Below are 22104 nucleotides of genomic sequence, written 5' to 3' on the forward strand. Positions count from 1 at the left end.
CACACACACACACACGCGGTGACTCAAGAAGCTCCTGTAAGGCTGTTTTGATGCCTCCATGTCAAATAGCGATGCGTCACAGCGCCTGAGCGAGTCACAGCACTGATACAGACAGCTTAATATAAACCTCTCACTCACACACACACACACACACACACACACACACACGCAGCTCCTCAGCATTCTTATGCTGTTGAGCGCCACGGCTGAGAAGAAAGATAAAACCCCACCTTTGTCCGTACGCCCTTCGCCGCCGAGGGATCGCCATTCCAGCCGACTGACGCGTCAACATGACCTGTGTCTGATAGGAGGCCTGCTGTAAACATCTCCCCGGGGCCGGTGTGTGTGTGTGTGTGTGTGTGTGTGTGTGTGTGTGTGTGTGTGTGTGTGTGTGTGTGTGTGTGTGTGAGGATGGCGGCACCGGCAACATCGCCGTTATCTGTCCGGTCCAGACGCTGGAATGGGAGGAGATAGGAGGAGCAAGAACACTGTAAATATTTGTGTGTATATGTGTGTGTGTGTGTGTGTGTGTGTCTTCGTGTTGCTAACGTGCTGGAGAAACCCTTCTGAGAAAAGTCCCACAGAGCTGGTCTTCAGCGGGGGAGCAGGTGTTTAGGCTCCGCCCCCTTTGGTGTCCCGCAGCCGAGTTACATCGCAGTAATCAGATTACATGACATTGTCATGTAATCTGATTACTGCGATGTAACTCGTCAGAAACGTTCAGTTCCAGACAGGATTCACCGCCGATCATCCGCCTCCATCTAACCCATCGCTCTCACTCCATCCACCTTCTCGTCTTCTTCTCCTCCATCCATAAACCTCCTCGCTGGTCTTCCTCCAGACCTCCTCCAACCTCAGCTTCCTTCTACTCAGATCTTCTCCACCCCTCCTCTGTCCACGTCCAAACCATCTCAGCGTGACTTGATCTCCAGGAGATGCCGTCCCTCAGCGTCACCACGGCTGCCCCTCCATCTTCTCCACCTCTCCTGACGTTGATCCTCCACAGGAACGTGGGCCGGCGTCCAGGATGAAGATTTAGAACGCTATCAGGGAATGTGGGAGTGGAGGAGGAGGAGGAGGAGGAGGAGGATGAAGATGGAATGAGGAAGAGGAGAGATCTTGTATCCCAGTACTCGCCCTGGTGGTGGATTGGCGGCCATTTTTTTTCTATTTTTCAAAGGAAACAGTGACTTTGGGGTCTTTGAGCTGAGATGTTCTCCTGGAGGCCTCAGCCTGCGTCCAGGGGACGGGCGTGATGGTCCACCAAGTGCTTGTGTAGATATCAAGCTCGGTCTGAAGATGATGAGGAGCTCTGAATGGCGTGTGAACCGGACGACCAGAAGATCCTCACGCCTCACGTGAAGGATCTCCGCCGTCTTTGGAGCCGAACACCACGATACACACCGAGACCCAGGATTGACAACCGACAAGCCGCGGAACCCTGAGGAACCGCACGCAGACACCCGGAGAGCATGGAGGAGGGCCACCTGTGGAGATCCAAGCAGAGGACCTTCTTGCAGGGAGGAGGAAGCGCTGAGTGATCCTTCAAAATAAGAGCAGATGGAACAAAGGGCTGATGAAGGTCTTCGGGCGAGATAGCAGGACACATGTCCATCACAGCCTTGGAGGTGGTGGAGGTGGTGATGGTGGAGATGGTGGAGATGGTGACCACAGGCTGACTCACTGTGCAGGTTCCTGGAAATCACCCTCCACCCCCAGACGCAGAAGATATTCCAGGTATGTTCACTGGCCTCTGTGAAATCGCATGCGAGGGGAAACTCAGAAAGTGTGTATTCCAGCTCGGTTTTGGTATTTGTACTCCTCTTTGCTGCCAACACACACACACACACACACACACACACTAAGAATACACTGTGGGCAAAGAATGTCAGGCGTGTGTGTGAGTGTGTGTTTGCGTGTTGAAGGCTGGCATTCCAAATGTTCCCTGAACGCAACGCTTTCCTTTAATTTCATTTTAATGCAAGTACAGCTGGTGTTTTCTCGCGTGTGTGTGTGTGTGTGTGTGTGTGTGTGTGTGTGTGTGTGTGTGTGAAACCAAGTAAATGGTACAAACATGTAAACTCTTTTTTGAATCAAGAGACTCACAAGCTCTTTTGTAGTTCAGACTCTTTTTTCATAATAAATTAATTTATTCGTTTATTTTGAGGGGGCGGAGCCTATCTCAGCCGTGATTGGCCGAGAGGCGGCGCTCGCCATGGGTCCGTCCCGTTCAGCCTCTTATTTACGTGTCATTTAAACAAATGAAACAAAAACAAAATTCCACACACCCTTTATTTTAGCGTGACCTTTGGAGCCACATTCGGCTTCTCGCCACTCGAGGACAACTTAAAGAAAGCTAAACTTACAGTACTTTAAGTTTATCTTTTTAAAAAAGATAAGATAAGATATGATAACAGTTCATAAATGAGGATTTCAATATTGGACCTTGTCTGTCTGTCTATCCTCTGATCAATAATGTTGTGTTCCATCTCTTTACATATATTAAGAGTATTTGTTTTATTTTGAGCCCCATCTTTCATTCGTTCACTAAAATGAATGAATGAAATATTCTTTTGAAATTCTTTGTTTTTGATATAGTTGAATGTGTTGACAACAAAATCACACAAAAATAATGAATGGAAATCAAATGTCTGAATCCATGGAGGTCTGGATTTGGATTTTAAAGCGTAAAAACACACATTAATGTCATCTCATCTAAAAAAACGTCCGAACGTCATGCTACAATAATCATCTCCTCTGGGTGTTCGGATTTGTTTTATACCCTTATTAGCATGAAAGAAAAGGAAAAAGAAAGAAATAGATCGACGCGCAACAGAGAACATTAGCATTTATTAACGTAACAGTGCTGGCTGGTTTACTGAAGTAGCTTTTGTAAAGCGTGATGGTTGTTGCCAATCGTCGACGCCTGTCACGGCGTCATGTCTTTAGGTGACGCCTTCGTTTATTTTTATATATCACGCTGTCATTTTTAAACCCAGTAAACACACCGGCTTTTCCTCGTCGTCACAGTGAAGCGAAGCGCTACGTGCGCTTCGTCGTATTTCCTCTTCTTAGCTTCGGTTCTCCGTCTCTTCGTGTTTCCTGCTCGATGCAAAAAACAAAACAAAACAAAAACCCCACACTGTAGTGCTAATGCTACACCATTAGCATGTTCCCCGGGGTCACACGGCGTCTCTCGCACGATCTGAGAAGCGATGATTTAAAAACACGCAACCGTTCCCTCGCTCATCCCCTCTCGCATGGAGGCTTGCACTCGTTCACCCTGTCGTTCATCCATCCTTCCGTCTGGACGCCGACAACGAAGCGTAGCATTCGTTGTTCGGTGTCGCTAACGTGCTAAAGCCCGTCTCCTCGCGGCTCCTAACGTTTTGCTCAAGATCAAAAAGATATTCATGTCCATGGCAACAGGTGTGTGTGTGATTGTGCGTGCGTGTGTGTGTGTGCGCCTATCTCATCATCTTGGCACTGGTAGCAGCAGGTTGGGCTTGTATTGTCTGAAAGGAAACACACACACACACACACACACACTCATGCATGTGTCTGGCTGTTATCACCGCTAGACAATACAGGGGAGCAGAAGGACAAAGACAGGGGAGAGTGTCATCCTGAGGGCTCTCCGGCTTGCACACACACACACACACACACACACACACACACACACACACACACACACACACACAGCATTACCTCATACCGTCAGCGCCGTTCCATCGTAATATCATCCCTTTTATTTGCCCCCCCAACATCACCCAGAACTTTTTGAAATCCTGGAGGACCGGCTGATGTTGGTTGAAGTTCTCAGCACCTCCAGCATCTTCTCCTCCTTCCCGCTTCACTCCGACGGACGCTTTCTCTCTTTTTGTGATTTTTTGTTGTTGTTGTTGTTGTTGTTTCTCGGCCCGAACAAACGGCTTAGAAGCGTGAAATATGAGGCCGAGGAGGAGGAGATGTGGGGGTTTGGTTCAGGGCCGGAGGGCAGGAGACAACTTTGCTGAAAGAGAAAGAAAGAAAAAGAAAGAAAGGAAGAACCTCCTCCCGAGCCCAGGAGGAGCAGGAGGAGGGGCAGCGTCCTCACAAATCACTCCCCGGAGGGAGGAGGAGGAGGAAGGAGGGTCAGCGCCGGGGTTTGTGCGCTACTTGTTGTTGCCTGTCCGAGGCGGCGTGAGCGTCGCTGTGGTCTCCACCTCCACCTCCAACCTCCAACCTCCTCCTCCACGTCCGGCATGAGACGGCAGGGTTCGGCCAGGAGACTTTAGAACCTCGCATTCGGGGACCAGGAAGACCACCGGAGAGGAGCGTCTCACCCCGACAGGTGGGAATGTGTGTGTGTGTGTGTGTGTGTGCAGGAAGTGTGTGTTGGAATGAAGATGCAGACAGAGAAGACCTTCTGGAGACCTTCTCCAGCCTTCTTCTTTTATGATTATTTCTAAAAGCAGCGGTGAGGTTATTTTATTGGATAAAAACCAGGAGGGGGGGTATTTATTTTATTTACCCCTCCCTGCTTCTGCCCCCTCCCGGCCCTGGGTACGAGCGAGGGGGACTTTTCCGGGCAATCATCTGCCATCCCGCGGGGTGGAGCTGGCATGAGCAGCAGGAAGCCATTCGCACAGATCGGGATGATAAGTGGCCCACGCCTCAGTTACAGTACTGCGAGTACTGCGAGTACTGCGAGTACCGCGAGTACTGTCTCATGCCGGCGATTCCAGGAGGAAATACTCGGCTCCCTTTTATCTGACGGCTTTCCTCGCTCGGGATTTGGACTCGGTGGTTTTATTTCTCAAACAACAGATAAAGAAGTACCAGCTTTTAGTTTGAAAGCAGCCAGATGGTCACCGCTGGATCTTTAACCATCTACTGTCTGCTTCTTTGCATCTACAGACACACAACTGATCACTCATTTAGATGAGACATACAACTCTTGACCCTGTCATACAGAGACACAACTGTTCAACCTCTCATTTCGATCAGACATACAACTCTTGACCCTGTCATACAGAGACACAACTGTTCAACCTCTCATTTCGATCAGACATACAACTCTTGACCCTCTCCTACAAAGACATACAACCATTCACCCTCTCATCCAGACACACAGCTATTCACTTGTTCATAGAGACACACAACTATTCACTCACTCATACAGACACACAACCTTTCCCCCTCTCATTTCGATGAGGCATACAACTCTTGACCCTCTCATCAGGAGTTGTATGCCTCATCTAAATGAATGAGTGAACAGTTGTGTGTCTGTAAAGGTGGGTCAAGACTTGTATGTCTCATGACCCTCTCATACAGAGACAAAACCATTCACCCTCGCCCACAGATCCACAACTACTTACTCACTCATACAGACACACAACTATTCACCCTCTCATTTAGACATGATATAGAAACACACAACTATTCACTTTCTCATAGAGACACACAACTATTCACTCACTCATACAGACACACAACCTTTCCCCCTCTCATTTCGATGAGGCATACAACTCTTGACCCTCTCATCAGGAGTTGTATGCCTCATCTGAATGAATGAGTGAACAGTTGTGTGTCTGTAAAGGTGGGTCAAGACTTGTATGTCTCATGACCCTCTCTTACAGACACACAATCATTCACCCTCTCCTACAGACACACAACTATTTACTCCCTCATAGAGACACACAACTATTCACCCTCTCATTTAGACATGATATAGAGACACACAGCTATTCACTTGCTCCTTTAGATGAGGCATACAACTCTTGACCCTCTGATACAACCATTCACTCATTCATGCATTACAAAGAGATGTACAGCCATTCTTGTAATCTCCCTCCTCGCACCCAGGAGGCGCCCGGAGGCACGCTTGTGCACGTTCGGGCGCACGGTGTGCACGCGGAGGGGGCGGGGCCTCCTTGGACCCGAGTCCAGGGCGGTTCTGGTGATCCAGGCTTTTAATTTTTAATTCCCTTCGAGATGTGTCGGGTTCACGGGGAGGTAACATTACCAGGGTGTGTGTGTGAGTGTGTGTGTGTGTGTGTGTGTGTGTGTGTGGTGTTGTGTTACAGGTTTTATGTGGATGATGTGGCCGGGGTTGCAGCACTAAGTGCTCCGCTGGTCTTTTTTAAAGAGCAACTAAAGATGTGACTGACTGACGAGCAGGGTTTTGGCTTTAGCATCCGGCGGCTAACAACTCCTTCTGCTTTATTGTCACGTCCTTTCTTTTTTATTCACCCTCTCACTAGAGACGCAACCGTTCATCCACTTACCCGTTATGTAAATAGTCAAGGATTCAAGACTTTTAGTGTTGATGGAATCAAGGACACACACATATCAACCTTAAGAGGCAGGACACAACATGTTCTGCCTCTTAATAATATCGAGAATAATAATAAATACAAATAAGTATGTAGAAAAAAAAGTTAAAAAAGTGAAAAATTGAAAAAAAAAACCAGTAGGCATATCCTGGATGTCATTGAGGTGCGGTGAGGTTCATGGCTGGTGAGGCAGGAGAACTGCCTGCCTCACTTAGCAGTTCTCGGCAAGCGTTTTCTCATCGCTCAGCACAAGAAACTGTTAACACGCATACAGGTGTGGACACATTGGAAATGTAGTTCATATAGCAAACGTGTTTCAACATTTTAATAGCGACAGGAATCTGGTGTAAGTGCAGAGCATGCCAGCAGTCAGACCACATTGAGGCTCAACAGTCGGCTGCCTCACGGCATGTTTATCACTATTTGAACAGTAAATTTCGAGCCATTTGGAATTAAAAAAAGATCCCAAACTGTAAAAATAACATGATAGAGCAATAAATATAGCTGATAAATATAAACATTTCATTCTTTCATTTGACATTTTTGTCTCTCCAAGATTGGCGAGTGAGGCACGGTCTCTCCTGCCTCCCCTGCCTTACAGCTGGATGTGAGGTTCAAGTGTTCTGGCTTGTGCGACGACTCCTCTCTTGTAGAAACTGTTTTTCAGTCTGTTTGTTTTTGCACGGATTGTTTTAAAGCGTCTCCTCGAGGGCAGCGAGTCTGAATGAAAACAACCGTTCATTCAGTCGTAGGGAAATAAAACAATTCACCCTCTCATTCACGACAGGTAGAAACAACCGTTCGCTCACTCATGTCGTATCGAGCCGGACGGACGTTCGGACGGACAATGCAGGGTCTCCATCCAACCTCCTGCGTGTGTTTGGACTGCAGGAGGAACCCGGAGAACCCTGAGGAACCCCACGTAGATGCAGGAGAACACGGAGTCTCCGCACAGGAAGTGGACCTAAGCTAACCACGCTAGCTAAAGTAGCCCAGAGTCGTCGTTGCTACACAAACACACCTGAACGCTCGTGTACGCCGTCCTCCTCCTCCCCCGGGTTACCTGACGCACATCAGGAGTATCAGACGTCTCACGAGCCAGCGTTGGTGGCATGCATGTGTGTGTGTGTGGTGTGTGTGTGTGTGTGTGTGTGTGTGTGTGTGTGTGTGTGTGTTAAAAGCAAGGGATTCACAAGTAGTAAACGGCAGCTGCTTCTGTGGGATTTAATAACCGCCTCGTTAATGTGTAACGCGCATACTTCGCACACAAGCGCACATTGGTGGGCCGACGGAGTGAAGACACCTCTCTCACTCTTTTCTCTCACTCTTTTCTCTCTCTCACTCTTTTCTCTCACTCTTTTCTCTCTTTCCCTCCCTCTCTCCAACAAAGGCTGGCTCCAGGCTGCAGTCATGTGACAGTTGTTCTCATTGTTCACTTCTGGCCAGGGGTGGTTTTGCTAATGCACTTGTGTGTGCATATATATGTGTGTGTGAAAGTGTCTTTGTGTGTGTGTGTGTGTGTGTGTGTGTGTGTGTGTGTGTGTGTGTGTGTGTTTGTGTGTGTTTTGTGTGCATGCCATAGCAGGAAGACACTTGTAGCCAGTCAGAGGAAACCCCTAATTCCCAGGCATGTTGTGTTTGTGCACCCCCCTATTGTTTTATGTGTGTGTGTGTGTGTGTGTGTGTGTGTGTGTGTGTGTGGCCACATGTAAACGCTGAGAGCAATCCCTGCTTCATGGACAAACAGCAACACTTTTATGTGTAATTTCAATTGTTTTTCATTTTTAATGGAGTCCGGCCGGAGTAAATGACCAAACGCGCTCCCTCCTTCCCGCCTCGTGCTTCGGGCGTCCGAAGGTTGACTTGAATCCGTCCCCCCGTCCCTCCGTGCACGAGGAGAAGACCTCGCAGGACCTCCCTGCGGCGCTGAGTGGAAGAAGCCTTGGGAGATATATTTGTTTTATTACAGTGGCGGCAATCCCCCTGTAATGAAGCTCAATGTTTACGCCGCCGCTTCCTCTTCCTGTTAATCTGCACTTGTCTCCCACCCAGAGCTGTGTGTGTGTGTGTGTGTGTGTGTGTGTGTGTGTGTCTGTCTGTCTTAGTGTGTGTGTGTGTATTCGTGGAGGTGTGGACATGGAGGAACATGCAATAATGATCAAATACTGAAAGTAAATTTCAGGGAACTGGTTGCATGTCTCTATAAGCAGCCATGTGATTGGTCCAGAGTGAACCCGTCCTCTCATCCAATCACAGCTGCGATAGGACAGGATGTCCAGAGTTAATGAATGAATCACGCTATCCTGATTACATCAGTAGTTAACTGCAGTTAGTCAGCGGTTAAATATGTAAAAAACACATTTACGAGTCACGATCAAATGACCAGACTCCGACTCCGGCGCCGCCGCGGGCTATATTAAACCGCTGGTTACCGTGACAGCGGGTGGTGAAGCTAGCGGCTAGCGGCTAGCGGCTAGCTCCGCTGGGAGAGCGCAGGTCACATTCTGCAGAGTTAAAAATAAACGGCAAAAAGGAAAAGGAAAAACAGCCTCCCCCCTTTTTGGCGCTTGTGACTGAAGATGTCCAAGTAGGGATGAAGATACATCGAACGGGGAGGGGGGGGGGTCATTAATTGCATTTGTGTGTGTGTGTGTGTGTGTGTGTGTGTGTGTGTGTGTGTGTGTGTGTGTGTGTGTGTGTGTGTGTGTGTGCGCGTGACCAGCGGCCGAGCAGATGAAGGAGAAGAAGGGCAAAACAAAAAGCCTATTGATGCAAGAGATGGGAGGACAAAGGAGAGAGCGAGAGAGGAGGTGAAGAAGTGAGGAGCTCAGAAGAAGCGCTGACATCATGGCAGACACACAGACACACACACACACACACACACACACACACACACACACACTAGTGTTAAAGTGCCGTGTATTTTTACACAGTGAGAGTCAGTCCTTTCTCCTCTTTGCAAATGGAAGGGGGGGTTTGTGTGTGTGTGCATGTGTGTGTGCGTGTGTGTGTGTGGCAGATGGTCTCTCTCACACACACACACGCACACACACACACACACACACACACACACACACAGCTGACCATCCCTCAGGGTCTTATAATAGGGCCTCCTCGTCGTTCTGGTGGAATCCCCTCTCCGACCCAGCATGCCTCAGCAGGACTTCAACTGGCTTTGCGCTGTTTGCGTGTGTGTGTGTGTGTGTGTGTGTGTGTGTGTGTGTGTGTGTGTGTGTGTGTGTGTGTGTGTGTGTGTGTGTGTGTGTGTGTGCTCCCCACGCTGGGGGTGACCAGCTGTTCCCGCTCCTTCCCGATGTATTCCAGTTTCCTATCAGAAGACGCCACCTTTGTTCCACTTCCTGTTGGGGGCGGAGTCACAAACCTCCAATCAGGGCCGGGATTGGTTTAAACGTAAACTCAAAGGTGCTGGAGCCGATAGGTTGCCGGTGCTACGCCCGCCCATGGGCTCCGAAGCAGTATTTAGACTTTATTTGACAGGTGCGGGGTCATCGTGAATCATCTGACCCCGTTCCTGCTCGACCAATCGGCCGCCGGCGCCATCATGTGACCAGATGTTTCTCCGGTCGCTCAGGTTTTTAACCCGTCGTTCCACCTGCTGCTGCCCGTCATGGCGTCCGGAGCCGCGTAGCGTCGCTATGAAAGGGTGATTTAAAGCCGGGTTCGACCAGGCGGAGACGTTTGCTGCTCGGGTTTCCCGTCGGCGTCCTGCGAGGCCTTCAGGTGCAGCCCTGAACGTCGGACAGAAGAAGTTCACCCTTTCATTCGCCTGGCGTAGAAACGTCCAGCCTGCTGAGGGAGATGCAGAACCCTGGCGTGCTGCCCGGCGCGTGAACATCCGCCGCAATCTGGCGAGAAGGCGGTGACTAAACACGGCACGCCGGCTGATTCAGAGCCTCCGGTCATCTTCTCGCCGAAGGGGAACTTGTCAGGAGTCCTCGGAGGGGGTTTTTGTGCGTCACGCCGCCAAATTCAGCCGGTGAGCAAAGCGTCGCCCGGAGGTGGAGCCGTTTGCGCCGCCTCGCCGGAAAAACAAAGTATTTAGAGCGTTCCCGAGCGGCGCCCGAGAAGAAAAACAACTTGGGAATGCGGTGACCCAGATGGAGATGAAGACCATCTTCTGAGGTCCTGAAAATAGCGCAGGCTCGGATGAACGGCGTCTGCGTGGAGCTCCGGGGCGACGTCCCGCCATCGCACGTGTATCCCACTACTCCATGTATCCGAGTACTTGATTTCCGTGTTTCTCTGACCTTCTGCTTGCAGAGCTGAGGATGATGGCGGAGGGGCGCTTCGCCAGTCTGCCCAGGTCCATCCACGCGTCCCCCCCCGGACTCCCCCCGCCCCCCCACGGCGCCGGCGCCGGCGCCCCCAGGAGGCTCCAGGCGTCCCTGGCCTCCTCCATGGACCTCCTCAGCTCCAGACCCGGGTGCGTCGCCGTCACATTTAACAGGAATGCGACGTATTCTAGACTTTATCTCCGGCGGCGCGGCGGTTAGCCTCCTGATTCTTTCCATCCAAACACACACTGGAGGTTCATTGGAGGCCCTACATGCTCCAGGCGTGTGGATGAGAAGGTGAACCAGCCTCTCGTCCAATCGCAGCAGAGATGTTGAATGAATGAACCTCCATGAGGTCCGAGTGCTGTTTAGGAGACGTCTCCCGATCGCCTGATAAACGCCGACTCGCCGCTTCCTGTAATTTTCTCCTCACGAGGATCGTCTCGCCGCTCACCATCTCCCGTTCTCCTCCCCCAGCCTCCCTCCAGGGTGCGGCGGCGGCCAATCGGAGTTCCCCGCCGCCCCCTGCCAGCCAATCTCCATTCACGGGACTCTGCCGCGGCGCCGGAGGGGAGGCTCCGCCCTCACCCCGGGGAGCAGCTACACCTGGGACCCCAGAGCCAATCACACGCAGCCGCCGTCTGGCCACGCCCACAGAACCGCGACGTCGCCGCTGGTCCAGGATGTCACCGAGAAGTTCCACAACTACAGGTGAGCAGGAGATTCCTCCTGGCTGGAGTCCCACAGAGGACCTTCCCGTGTGGAGGCTTCTTGTTCTGCAGGAGGTGCAGGAGGTTCTACCATGAATGAGAAGGTTTGTGGAGACGGATAATCAATGAATGAGTGAATGGAGACGACGGCACAGCCGCCCCGAAAGATACCAGGCGATTTATATACCATTTTTTTTAAGATACACAGCGCGATTCCAGCTAATTTTAGCCTTGAAATACGAAAAGAAATTCACGAGAGCGAGAAAATCCAGATCCAAAAAATCCAACTCCCGCAACGGGAAAACGCTTCATGACGCTGAAGTTTGCAATAATCATGATATTTCTGCTCGATGTCCCTCACGTTATTCATATCCCTCTTTTTCCTGGGCTTTTCTATATTTGTATCTTTATTTTGTGAGTTTTGTGGGGGTTGGAATTCATTTCTGTTACTTTAAATGGGAAAAAATTCACTCAAGATACGAAAATAATCAACATAAAAACCGACTTCTGGAGAATTTGTATCTGAAGGGACTTTGAAATAATGTGTTGAAGCGTCTTGTCCGAAGATGTGGTTTGTAAATTCGTTCCCGGGTGCAGCTGAACCGGCTCCAGTTCACGAACCCGTTGTTGCCGGGCGACGCGCCGTCACCTCGCCGTTGGTTTTTGGGGGCTCAAGCAAAGAAAAGAACCTGTGGGGCTCTGGAAGCACACACCTCGTCCCTCATCGTCCTCCTAGTGTTACAGCAGACTGTATCTGATGCAGCCAGCTGTGTGTGTGTGTGTGTGTGTGTGTGTGTGTGTGTGGTAGCCCGCAGCATTTGGGCTACCTTTGTAGGTCAGGGCGTGGCAGGACAGATTACAGATTACTGTGAACTCTTTGTCTGCTGGTAGGTTGCCCCCGGATACCGTTTCAGTTGGTCCCGCCCTCTCCAACCCCCTTGGGTGTGATTGACAGCAGCCGCGGACGATTTTATCGGTCGACTTGCGGCGTTTCAGACGTGGCCGAAACGTGTTGTTTAGCGTTTCGTCCACCAGAGGCGGCGGTTCACGGCAGGACGATAACAAAGATGGCGGCGGGTGGACATCACGTGTCTCTAACTTAAGGCCCGCGGGCCAGATGTGGCCACCAACCTCTTTTTCTGTGGCGCGCTAAAACCAAATAAAAGGTCAGAAGCGTGCATTGACCATAAACTACATTTCCCACAATTCATGCCGATCACGTGACCCGCAAAGTGACGGCGTCCCGCCATTAGATCGCATGTATCCACATTAATGTGGAATTGTGAAATACAAATGATCCCTAAATGTCCAGAAAGAGAAAAGTTGCTGCAGATGGAAGGATGTTGAAGAAAGACGGGAAGGCCAGTACATGTTTGTGCTCTGAGGAGAAAAAGGGGTTTATCTTTTGTGTTTTGAAGCAGCAAAGAGTAAAATCTACATCCAAACACAGAGCTAAGAATGCTAATGTTAGCCTTCCAGAAAAACTTCAAGAATTAAAAGAAAAACTCAGATGGCAGCAGAATGCGTTCACCAAAGCTGCAGCGTCGAAAGCTAGCTTTGTAGCTACTAAACTACTAAACATTCTTTTTACATCCATGCAAATGTAACATTTTGGATTTGAATAAGTTATTTAACATTCAGGAGTAGTTCCATTAATTCTATATGACATTTAGTCACACTGAGATATATTTATAGTGTTTCCGTCGCTTCTTCTACTCTGTTCTTCTCGCTTGTCGCACTTTAGCAACCTGCGCAACACTGCCCCCCGGAGGCCGGGGGTGGTACTGCACCTAGAGCGTCCAGGAAGGGGATAACAGAAGGCTCTGCACACACACACAGACACATACACACACACACACACACACACACACACACACACACACACACGCGCGCGCGCTGGGGCCACTCTGACCCTGGTAGTGTTCTTCAGGAGGACGTCCCGGTGCCGCTGAGAGTTAGGACATCGTGTTTTTTTTGGAATTTCACGGAGGTCGTCGTGGTCCAGTCAGGACTCTGATTCTGAGAAGGTCCACCAGTGGAGTCATCTGACCCTCCACCACCAGCAGACCTCCTGGTGGCCATAAAAAGATAAGAAAGACCCTCTGAGGTTCTCCGTCCTCGTCCCAGGGCGGTCTTGACTTTCCGTTGCCCTCGCTCCCGCTGACCTCAGCGACCTCATGTTGCACCGGCTCCTGATTGGTCGGCTCTCGTATCTCTTAACCTCTGCGGACGACTCTGCAGACCACCAGGAGAGCGGAGGAGGAGATCCAGCCTTGTTTCACCGACCCTCCCCTGTGAAAAGGAGCTCAACTCCTTTCATTTCGGAGCCAAATCCTCATCAGGTCGCCGCGTTCCCGGCGTTCCTTCACACAAACGTTCACGCGTGGGAGTGTGTTGGACTGTGTGAGGAACACGGAGAACCCTGAGGAACCCCACGAAGTCGTCCAGAAATGCAAACGGGTCCGGTTGAGCAAGTGCGAAGGGCGGACGGCGCCCTCTGCTGGCCGCTTGCAGTCATCACACCCCGACATTCCTGCCGTTGTGTGGCGAAGCGTGAAGAAAGAGAAGAAGAACAACAACGGCATCCCGAAAAAGCCTGCGGCGGCTCCCTGCGTTCGCTCCTTCCCTTTTTTTTTTCCAGCTGTCTCCGGCGCAGCAGGTCCGTCCCGCTGCGGTTGAAGGAAGCATCTGACGCAGCTTCAGCAGGAGTCAAAGTTAGCTGTGGCGAGGTCTGGAACGCCGCGGCCCGGCCCTGGCGCTTCTGCAGCTCCTTCCGCCGCCGGAGGCTAGCAGGCAGCAGCTAAGACCTCTGACCTTTGACCTCGCCCTGGAATAAAGGGAATTTCTCCTCGTCTTAGCACATTCAGCACCACGGGTTGTTATTTTTTTTTCTTCTTTTTTATATGGCTGTCGTCCGGTACGCGACGACAGAACCGGGTTCAGGTGGTTGTCGTGGTGACGGACCCGTTGGATGTGATTATAGTTTCCCTCAGGAACGGCAGAGCCCTGTGTTGTCGCTGCCAGCGCACGCTAGCTAGCAGAGTCTTAGCTTCCAGCAGGGTTTTATTTCTGCGACGTGAACGCCTGCGGCCTCGGAGACTTGTTTTTCATCCGTCTTAAACGTGCACGCGCCTCTAAAATCACCCGTGAGGAGAGAAATGGCCGTCATTAAAAAAAGAATCAACAAATAAATATATGTGTACATATAAAGGACGCACTTGAGATATTTACAGGGAAACATTTTTTTAACCTTCAATTAAATACATACCCGAAACAAAGAATAGGAGAATAGACTTTATTAATCTTGAGGGAAATTATATAAAGATAAGATACTGATCCAACCGGGGACATTCTTTTATCACAGCAGCCCAACAGTTATAGTGTCAATAAATATCATCATCATCAAACCTTTATTTATACTTGTAAGACCACTGAGGTCTCCCTCATTTTCAGGGTCGACAAGTTTACAAGCAAAGCACAGCACAACAATAAAATGAGATCAAATTAAAAAACAGGAGATAAACTAAAAACAGGTGAAAATGAGATTAAATTAAAGACAGTACGGAAGCAGTAGATAAAACTCCAAACAAGTAAAAAATGAGATCAAATTAAAAAGTACAAGGGGGTGGATGGAACTAAAAACAAGTACAATTGGCAGTACAAATTAAAAAAAAACAGTAGATAAACTAAAAAAAAAATATGAATAGAAATATAATATATGGAGACAATAAGAAAAGTAAAGGACACCCACAAATAGACAGCAGAGACAACAAACATCAAGGATAAGATGGACAACAGAATAAAAAACAAGGAAGGGTGAAAAATACCAAAACTAAACAGCAACATAAACAGTAATAATAGCCATAAAATGAATAAACTATAAATACAAAAAAAAATAAAACAGGCAGAGTGGGCTGAGACGATCGAGGGTAAATAAAAGACAACAGAGTGAACGTGTGAGTCAATGAACCAATGATTGATTTGATGAACGAGTGAGTTTTTCACTCTTCACTCCACGGCTGCCGTCGCAGATGAAGGTGACGAGAGGCTGAACGCTCGCTGTGATTGGACGCCGAGGGACGCCGGCGTGAATGGCGTCCTCTGTTCCCCCCCGTCCCGTTACGTAACATAATCCCGCTCATTGTCGGGGGCCGGGGCTTTACGGCTGAACGTGTCGGCTTTTGCAACACGCCGCTCATATTCCCGTGGGAACGCCGGCGCCGGCTTAAGGGATTTCAACCGGCAACCCTCTTTTTTTTTTTCCCCTAATCGCCTCTTTCCTGAGCCGCCGCTCAAGAAGCATCGACACACACGCCAGATCCAACCGCGTGACACACACACACACATTCACCCGTTCACACTGGGGAGAGGTGAAATGCGGGATACAAGTGTGTGTGTGTGTGTGTGTTGGTTGGGTGTGCACACTCTAACCTCCCTGTGAATTTGTCAGTGGACTCAGAAGGGGTAGGCGTGTGGCTGCGATGTGTGTGTGTGTGTGTGTGTGTGTGTGAAGGGGGTGGAGAGGCAGTGAAGGAGGGAGTGTTTTATCGCTGGTGGAGAGAGAGAGAGAGAGAGAGAGAGAGAGAGGGCGACAAAGAGGGTTTGGAGGTGGCTCGGGTTCGAGCTGCGCCGCCCGGAGATGCAGCTCTTCTCCTTCAGATGTGGACGCCTGGACCTGTGGAACATCTGGGTCCCTGAGGAGAAAGTGACGGCCTCCTGAAATAGCTCTTAAAAAAAACACAAAAGGTGCGAGGAGCAACATCAGCACCAAGCGGAGACACCGCAGAGGTCGAAGGTCGAAGGGGGGAGGGGGTGGAGAAGCGAGGAACCAGGAGCGCGGAGGGATTTCCAGAAGATCTCCAGACGGAGGAGAAGCCTGGAGACCAGGGATGTGTTCACTAAACCGGGCCTTGTCTCTGTCTGTGTTCCCCAGGGAGCCCGCGGCCGGACCGGACCCCAGCGTGGACTATGTCAAGGTAGGACCAAGCTGTGTGTGTGTGTGTGTGTGTGTGTGTGTGTGTGTGTGTGTGTGTGTGTGTGTGTGTGTGTGTAAAGCAGAACACCTCAAATCATCTGTGACGTCATACGGGTGATTTCATATATTTATTGATCTGAATCCTAAAAAAATAACCACAAACAAACTACAAATGGAAATCAGCACAAAAAAAAAAAAGATATATAAACGTATGAGTAGTTGTTTGTTAGAAACAGAAAGTATTCTTTTAAAAGTCGGCGAGAGGTTTGTGCTGCGTTCAGGGACCCTTTTGCAAGCGTGGAAAATAACCCTCGTCACATTTAGGAGTTATTTTTCAATACCTGATGGAGATAAGTTGAAGCTAGCGTCCGGAGCTCCACGCTAGCGGCTCACACACACGCTAGCGGCTCACACACACTCGAGGCCTTCAAGGCCCCCCTCCCAAACCACGTCCGCGGGGCGCCGCCTCGCGCTAAAGATAAAAACGACACACGCTACACCAAAGTCTTAATGTGCAGTTGTGCCATACGGATCCGTTTATCCGCTCAGACTGACAGACAGCCTGCGGTTTGCAGCTCCACGTGCACGGTGAGGACGTGCACGTGGGGGTGGCGGGGAGGTGGGGGGGGGGGGGAACATTTAAAAAAAAAAAAAAAAAATCACAGAAAGTTGCTGCAGGTTGAAAATGGGCACATGACTCAAGGTTGTGTGTGTGTGTGTGTGTGTGTGTGTGTGTGTGTGTGTGTGTGTGTGTGTGTGTTGCAATTGTATGGTGGAATCCCCCGCTCGCCACCTGAATCCCGGCCGGCGAACCCCCAAACCATGATCCTCGCCGATGCTTGACCTTTTCAGACTCCAGCACACACACACACACACACACACACACACACACACACACACACACACACACACACACACACACACACTCCTCTTCGGAAACCTCAAAAGTAGCCTTTACAAGCTGCAATCCAGCTGTTTTTTTTTTTTTATTTTACAGGTTTTCCACTTCCTGCCGACGTCTCCCGCGGCAGCAAAACAGAATAAACATTCGGGCCGAGTCTTATTTCACCGACCGCACCTGAAGGGGACGATCTGTCGTGTTTTTACGCGATGGATCGCAGTCTTTCCCACGTTTGTGGGGGTCGGGGAGGTTCACCCCTTCATTCTGCGCCTCCGAAACCTCCGAAAGCAGCAGTCGGGTGGAGGTGGGTGGAGGTGGGGGGGGCGGACGTCTGAAGGTTGTTGTTTCTGGACGGGTTCTGAGGGCGCCAGGCGTTTGAGGAACCTTCTTGTGCTTGTTTTGTTAGAGCTGGATTTCTGCGGTGTTTCAGGGCAACCTGGTTCTTCTGCTTCTTTTGGTTCTCACCGTGAAGCTTCGAGCAGATGTTCATCTTCTCCTTCACCCGTCCATCCGTCCATCCGTCCATCCGTCCATCCGCTACCGTCTCTTAGCTCATATGCTGGCCTGCTGACACCTCGCTGCGAAAAGCAAACTCACTCATTCCCACAAGAGCAGGTCGCACATGTGGGGCTCGCCAAACACACACACACACACACACACACACACACACACACACACATACACACATAAACATGCACGCTACGTTACACACAAAACACACAATACCCTCACTGAGTGTAAACACAAATGTCTGGTGGTCAAATTTGGTTTGTTATTGTGTCAATTGTGGGTGTGTTTAAGTGTGCGTGTGCTCATGTGTGTGTGTGTGTGTGTGTGTGTGTGTGTGTGTGCACCGACTGACCTTATATTGCACCTCTGTACTCGGTGGATTATATAATAAGTGTGAAGCTGTCACTGTCAGCTTCAGCGCTCCAGGTGTGTTTGCGTTTCCATTGTGGACAGAAAAACGCACACACACACACACACACACACACACACACACACACACAACACTAACACACTGCATTATTGTACTTTTGACCTTTTGACCGGAAATGTCACGTGAACTGCTCTCTGTCCGCCACCGCCTGTGTATGTGTGTGTGTGTGTGTGTGTGTGTGTGTGTGTGTGTGTGTGTGTGTGTGTGTGTGTGATGATCCTGACTAGGGAGAAAGTGTGTGTGAGTGTCTGGAAGGAGCGTGGTTCTCCTGCGTCTCCCTCGTCCTCGTTTGAAGTCTAAATGCAGCCCAAACGCCTTGTTTTCCCTCTCGCCAAACAGGAAGTGGAACCGTCCAATGGGCTCACATTAAAATTCTTGATTAAGTGGACTGATTTGTGTGTGTGTGTGTGTGTGTGTGTGTGTGTGTGGGGGGGGGGGGGTTAAATATAAACACTGCAGGAACGTCTGCATTCGCTCTCTTTCTCTGCGGTTTCACACACAGGAAGCACACATTCATACAGATTTATATACGTACACACACACACACACACACACACACACACACACACACACACACACACACACACTAACATATATTTGGAAAGGAAGAATGGGAGGATGGAAGGAAAGAAGGGAGGGAAGAAGGAATCAGAGAAAGAAGAAAAGATGGAAGGGAGGAGGGAAGGTGTGTGTGTGTGTGTGTGTGTGTGTGTGTGTGTGTGTGTGTGTGTGTCACCCATCAGCTCAGTGTATTTCTGGCCTCCAGCAGTGTGTTTAGCACACTGTGGCTCTGCCGCCCCCTTGTGGACCAACCCTGGACCTGCACCTTCAGGACCAGGACCAGGACCCCCCTGAAGGTCCAGGCTGTCGTGAGTTCTGATCCGAACGTCCTGGGTGTTGGTTTTCCGCTCGGCTGCTCCGCCTGGAGGGGTTTGGTCCGGCGATCAATGAGCCTGACAGACTATTGATCGGACAGTTTGTCAGCTTGTAAGCGGTCGGACGAGTAACGACCTCGTCACGCTTCATCGACCAGGACTTGGCTGCGCTCGCCGTCCTTGGAGCTGAAGAACTGAGGTCGGACCTCCAGACGAACAACACCAAGAACCGCCAGGGCGATGGATTCTTCTGGCGCTCGTGGACTTGTCTCTGTTACCTTCACGGCTGAAAAAGGGTCGGTCCGGCTGAGGACGGAAGGCTGGATCTGGGTCAAACGATATGGATCTGGAGACCCGATATGGACGGGGCGTTTCCAAGCTGGTCGGCCATCGATCGACCAATCGGACCCCTTCGCCACGGCGGGTAAAGAGTGACAACAGTCACCGATCTGCTGTTTTAATCTATGCGCATGCCGGGACTTGGGTCCGACAAGTAGCCTAAGCTAAGCTAGGGAAACGGGACAGGGTGCAAACCCTCCGACGTCAATCTCCATTGACAGCTCCACGGTGGAGGCTTTGAGAAACTTCACCCACCTTGGGTCCACCATCACAAGCGGCCTAGCTCTCAATGACCACATTTGTTCAAGGCCACAGCGAGGTACAGGGGTACGGAGGCCGGGCCGTCGGCTCACTCCTGTGCAGGTACCCGACTCTGGGTTGGGAGTGCGTAGGGAAGGAGGTGCATGATGGACATCGTCTTGAAGGACACATGCAGGAGTTCTAGAGAGGGTGAAGCTCCCAAGCATGCTCTCCAGCTGGCTGGAACATGTCCTTTAGATGTTGGATGGAAGAGTCCCTCATTCGGGATCATCATCTGGCAGAAGATGTACCGTCCGATGTCGGCTTCACTGAGACGACATCTGGAATAAAGATCTGCAGCCCTTCAACGTCAACTTCGGCTTCCTGGATGAATGGAAGCTGCTGTCCAACAGGGGACCAAGAAGTGGACAAGCAGTGGAGAGCGTTCCCTCGCGAGGTCCTGACCTCGAGGCACCAGGAATACTTGTATGTCTCCATAAGAGCCCCAGTGATGGATCCAAGGTGAACCTCGCCTCTCGTCCAATGAGAGCAGAAATAGGCCCCGCCCACCCGAATGAACGAATGAATGAATGAATGACGTCCTCAGGGTTCCCAAGCCAGGGTTCACAACACACACATTTAAGGGCAAAAACAGCCTCACTCTGTCACCACTCTTAATCCTCTCCTCCTTTTGTTCTTTCACTCCTTCACTCCTTCACCCCTCCATCCTCCCTCCTGTCCAGCAGATAGAAATAGAAGATGCAGAACCTCAACCCTCCTTGTTTTCCCAGAGCATTCCTGCAGTGACGGCTGAGTGTATTTTAAGGTGGACTTTCAGCCCAGCCCGTGATTTGGGGCTGCGGCGGTTGGCAGCCATGTGTGTGTGTGTGTGTGTGTGTGTGTGTGTGTGTGTGTGTGTGTGTGTGTGTGTGTGTTGCTCCAGGGAATGTTCAGCATGTATTCCCTATGTGGATCCACACTGTAATTAGTGTCTCCATTTCCTGCGGCGGAATATGCCTTTAACCGGCTGCTGCTGGGGTGTCAGCCTCCACGCTTCTGTGTGTGTGTGTGTGTGTGTGTGTGTGTGTGTGTGTGTGTGTTCACGTGACACTGGCCGCCCTTCTCATGTGCACTCCATGTCGACGTCTGATGGGAAATGCGCGGTGCTCATCTAGGAAGTGGCGCAAATTGCTCGGCAGTCATTAATTAACACAAATGTCTGGCTATTAATCAGTCTGGAAGAACACACTCTCTCAGTGTTCAGCTCACACACACACACATACACACACACACATGCGGATAAAGTTGACCTGTCGAGACGAACACACAGCATCACAGTGGGTTCGTTTCCGTGGACTCGGAGGACTTGGGGTACTCGGGGGGACCTTGGGGACTCGTTGGACTCAGGGAGACTCGGTGGGTCTCTGGAACTTGGGGGACTCAGTGGGACCGGGCGGGACTTGGTGGACTCAGGGACTTGGGGTACTCGGGGGGGCCTTGGGGACTCGTTGGAATCAGGGAGACTCGGTGGGTCTCTGGAACTTGGGGGACTCAGGGGGACCTTGGGCGTCTTGGTGGGACTCAGGAACTTGGGGGACTCAAGGGGACCGGGTGGGACTTGGAGGACTCAGGGACTTGGAGGACTCAGGGACTTGGGGGACTCAGGGACCTTGGGGACTTGGGGGGCCCTTGGTGGACTCGTGGGACTCAGGGACTTGGGGGACTCTGGAACTTGGGGGACTCGGGGGGACCGGGCGGGACTTGGCGGACTCAGGGACTTGAGGGACTCGGGGGGACCTTCGGGGACTCGTTGGACTCAGGGAGACTCGGTGGGACTCTGGAACTTGGGGGACTCGGGGGGACCTTGAGTGACTTGGTGGGACTCAGGAACTTGAGGTACTCGCTGGGACTCAGGGGATCTCGGTGGGCCAGAAGGGACGAGTCCTCGGGCAATTTTCAGTGAACAGAAAAAGGAACTGGAGTTTGCAGGAGCAGGTTGGGCGTGTTGCAGCTTGTTCTGGCTCAAAATGATGGCTCATTCATTCATTCATTCATTCACAAGTACTACAGTCAGGGTCGCCTATCCCAGTCTTCTTTGGGCAAGAGGCAGGTTCACCCTGGATCCATCAGAGGGAGACATTCAAGTACTCACCCTCTCATTCATGTGTCGTGTAAAGACATACAGCTTTTCACTTACTCATCCATATGTCATATAGACACATACAACCATTCACTCATTCACACCTTGTATAAAGACAGGAGGCAGAGTTGGAGGTTGCATAGATGAAGATGCTGAGGTTCTCTTTGGGAGTGACCGGGATGGAGAGGATCAGGAATGAGTCCATTATGTTAGATGTTTTGGAGAGAAGGTCAGAGATGGTTGGGTCATGGACAGAGGAGGGTGAGGGAATATATTGGTAGACAGATGATGAAATTGGAGGTCTCGAGGAAGACCAAAGAGAAGATGGATGACGTCGTGAGAGAGGATATGAAGGTAGCTGGTGTGAGAGAG

At 50.6% G+C, this 22104-nt stretch overlaps 1 protein-coding gene across 6 annotated transcripts in view; it reads left to right on the forward strand.

Annotated features, from left to right (window-relative positions):
* Positions 1 to 22104, forward strand: part of bcar3 (BCAR3 adaptor protein, NSP family member) — a 44989-nt gene that overhangs the window by 8133 nt on the left and 14752 nt on the right. The window contains exons 1-4 of one of the 6 annotated variants that reach the window (XM_086173253.1): positions 325 to 1737; positions 10599 to 10761; positions 11090 to 11323; positions 16256 to 16298. In XM_086173253.1, the coding sequence (XP_086029379.1) occupies positions 10607 to 10761; positions 11090 to 11323; positions 16256 to 16298 (432 nt within the window). In that variant the 5' untranslated portion in view covers positions 325 to 1737; positions 10599 to 10606. Of the gene's footprint in view, positions 1 to 324; positions 1738 to 4094; positions 4334 to 9964; positions 10461 to 10598; positions 10762 to 10865; positions 10910 to 11089; positions 11324 to 16255; positions 16299 to 22104 lie in introns of those variants that run through there. The other 5 variants (XM_086173165.1, XM_086173313.1, XM_086173397.1 and 2 more) reach the window with 5 other exon arrangements.

Source organism: Fistularia commersonii, chromosome 1 (assembly GCF_037954325.1).
Source record: "Fistularia commersonii isolate RoL2024-O1a breed Wild chromosome 1, RoL_Fcom_v1.0, whole genome shotgun sequence".
In the NCBI taxonomy this organism is placed as follows: domain Eukaryota; kingdom Metazoa; phylum Chordata; class Actinopteri; order Syngnathiformes; family Fistulariidae; genus Fistularia; species Fistularia commersonii.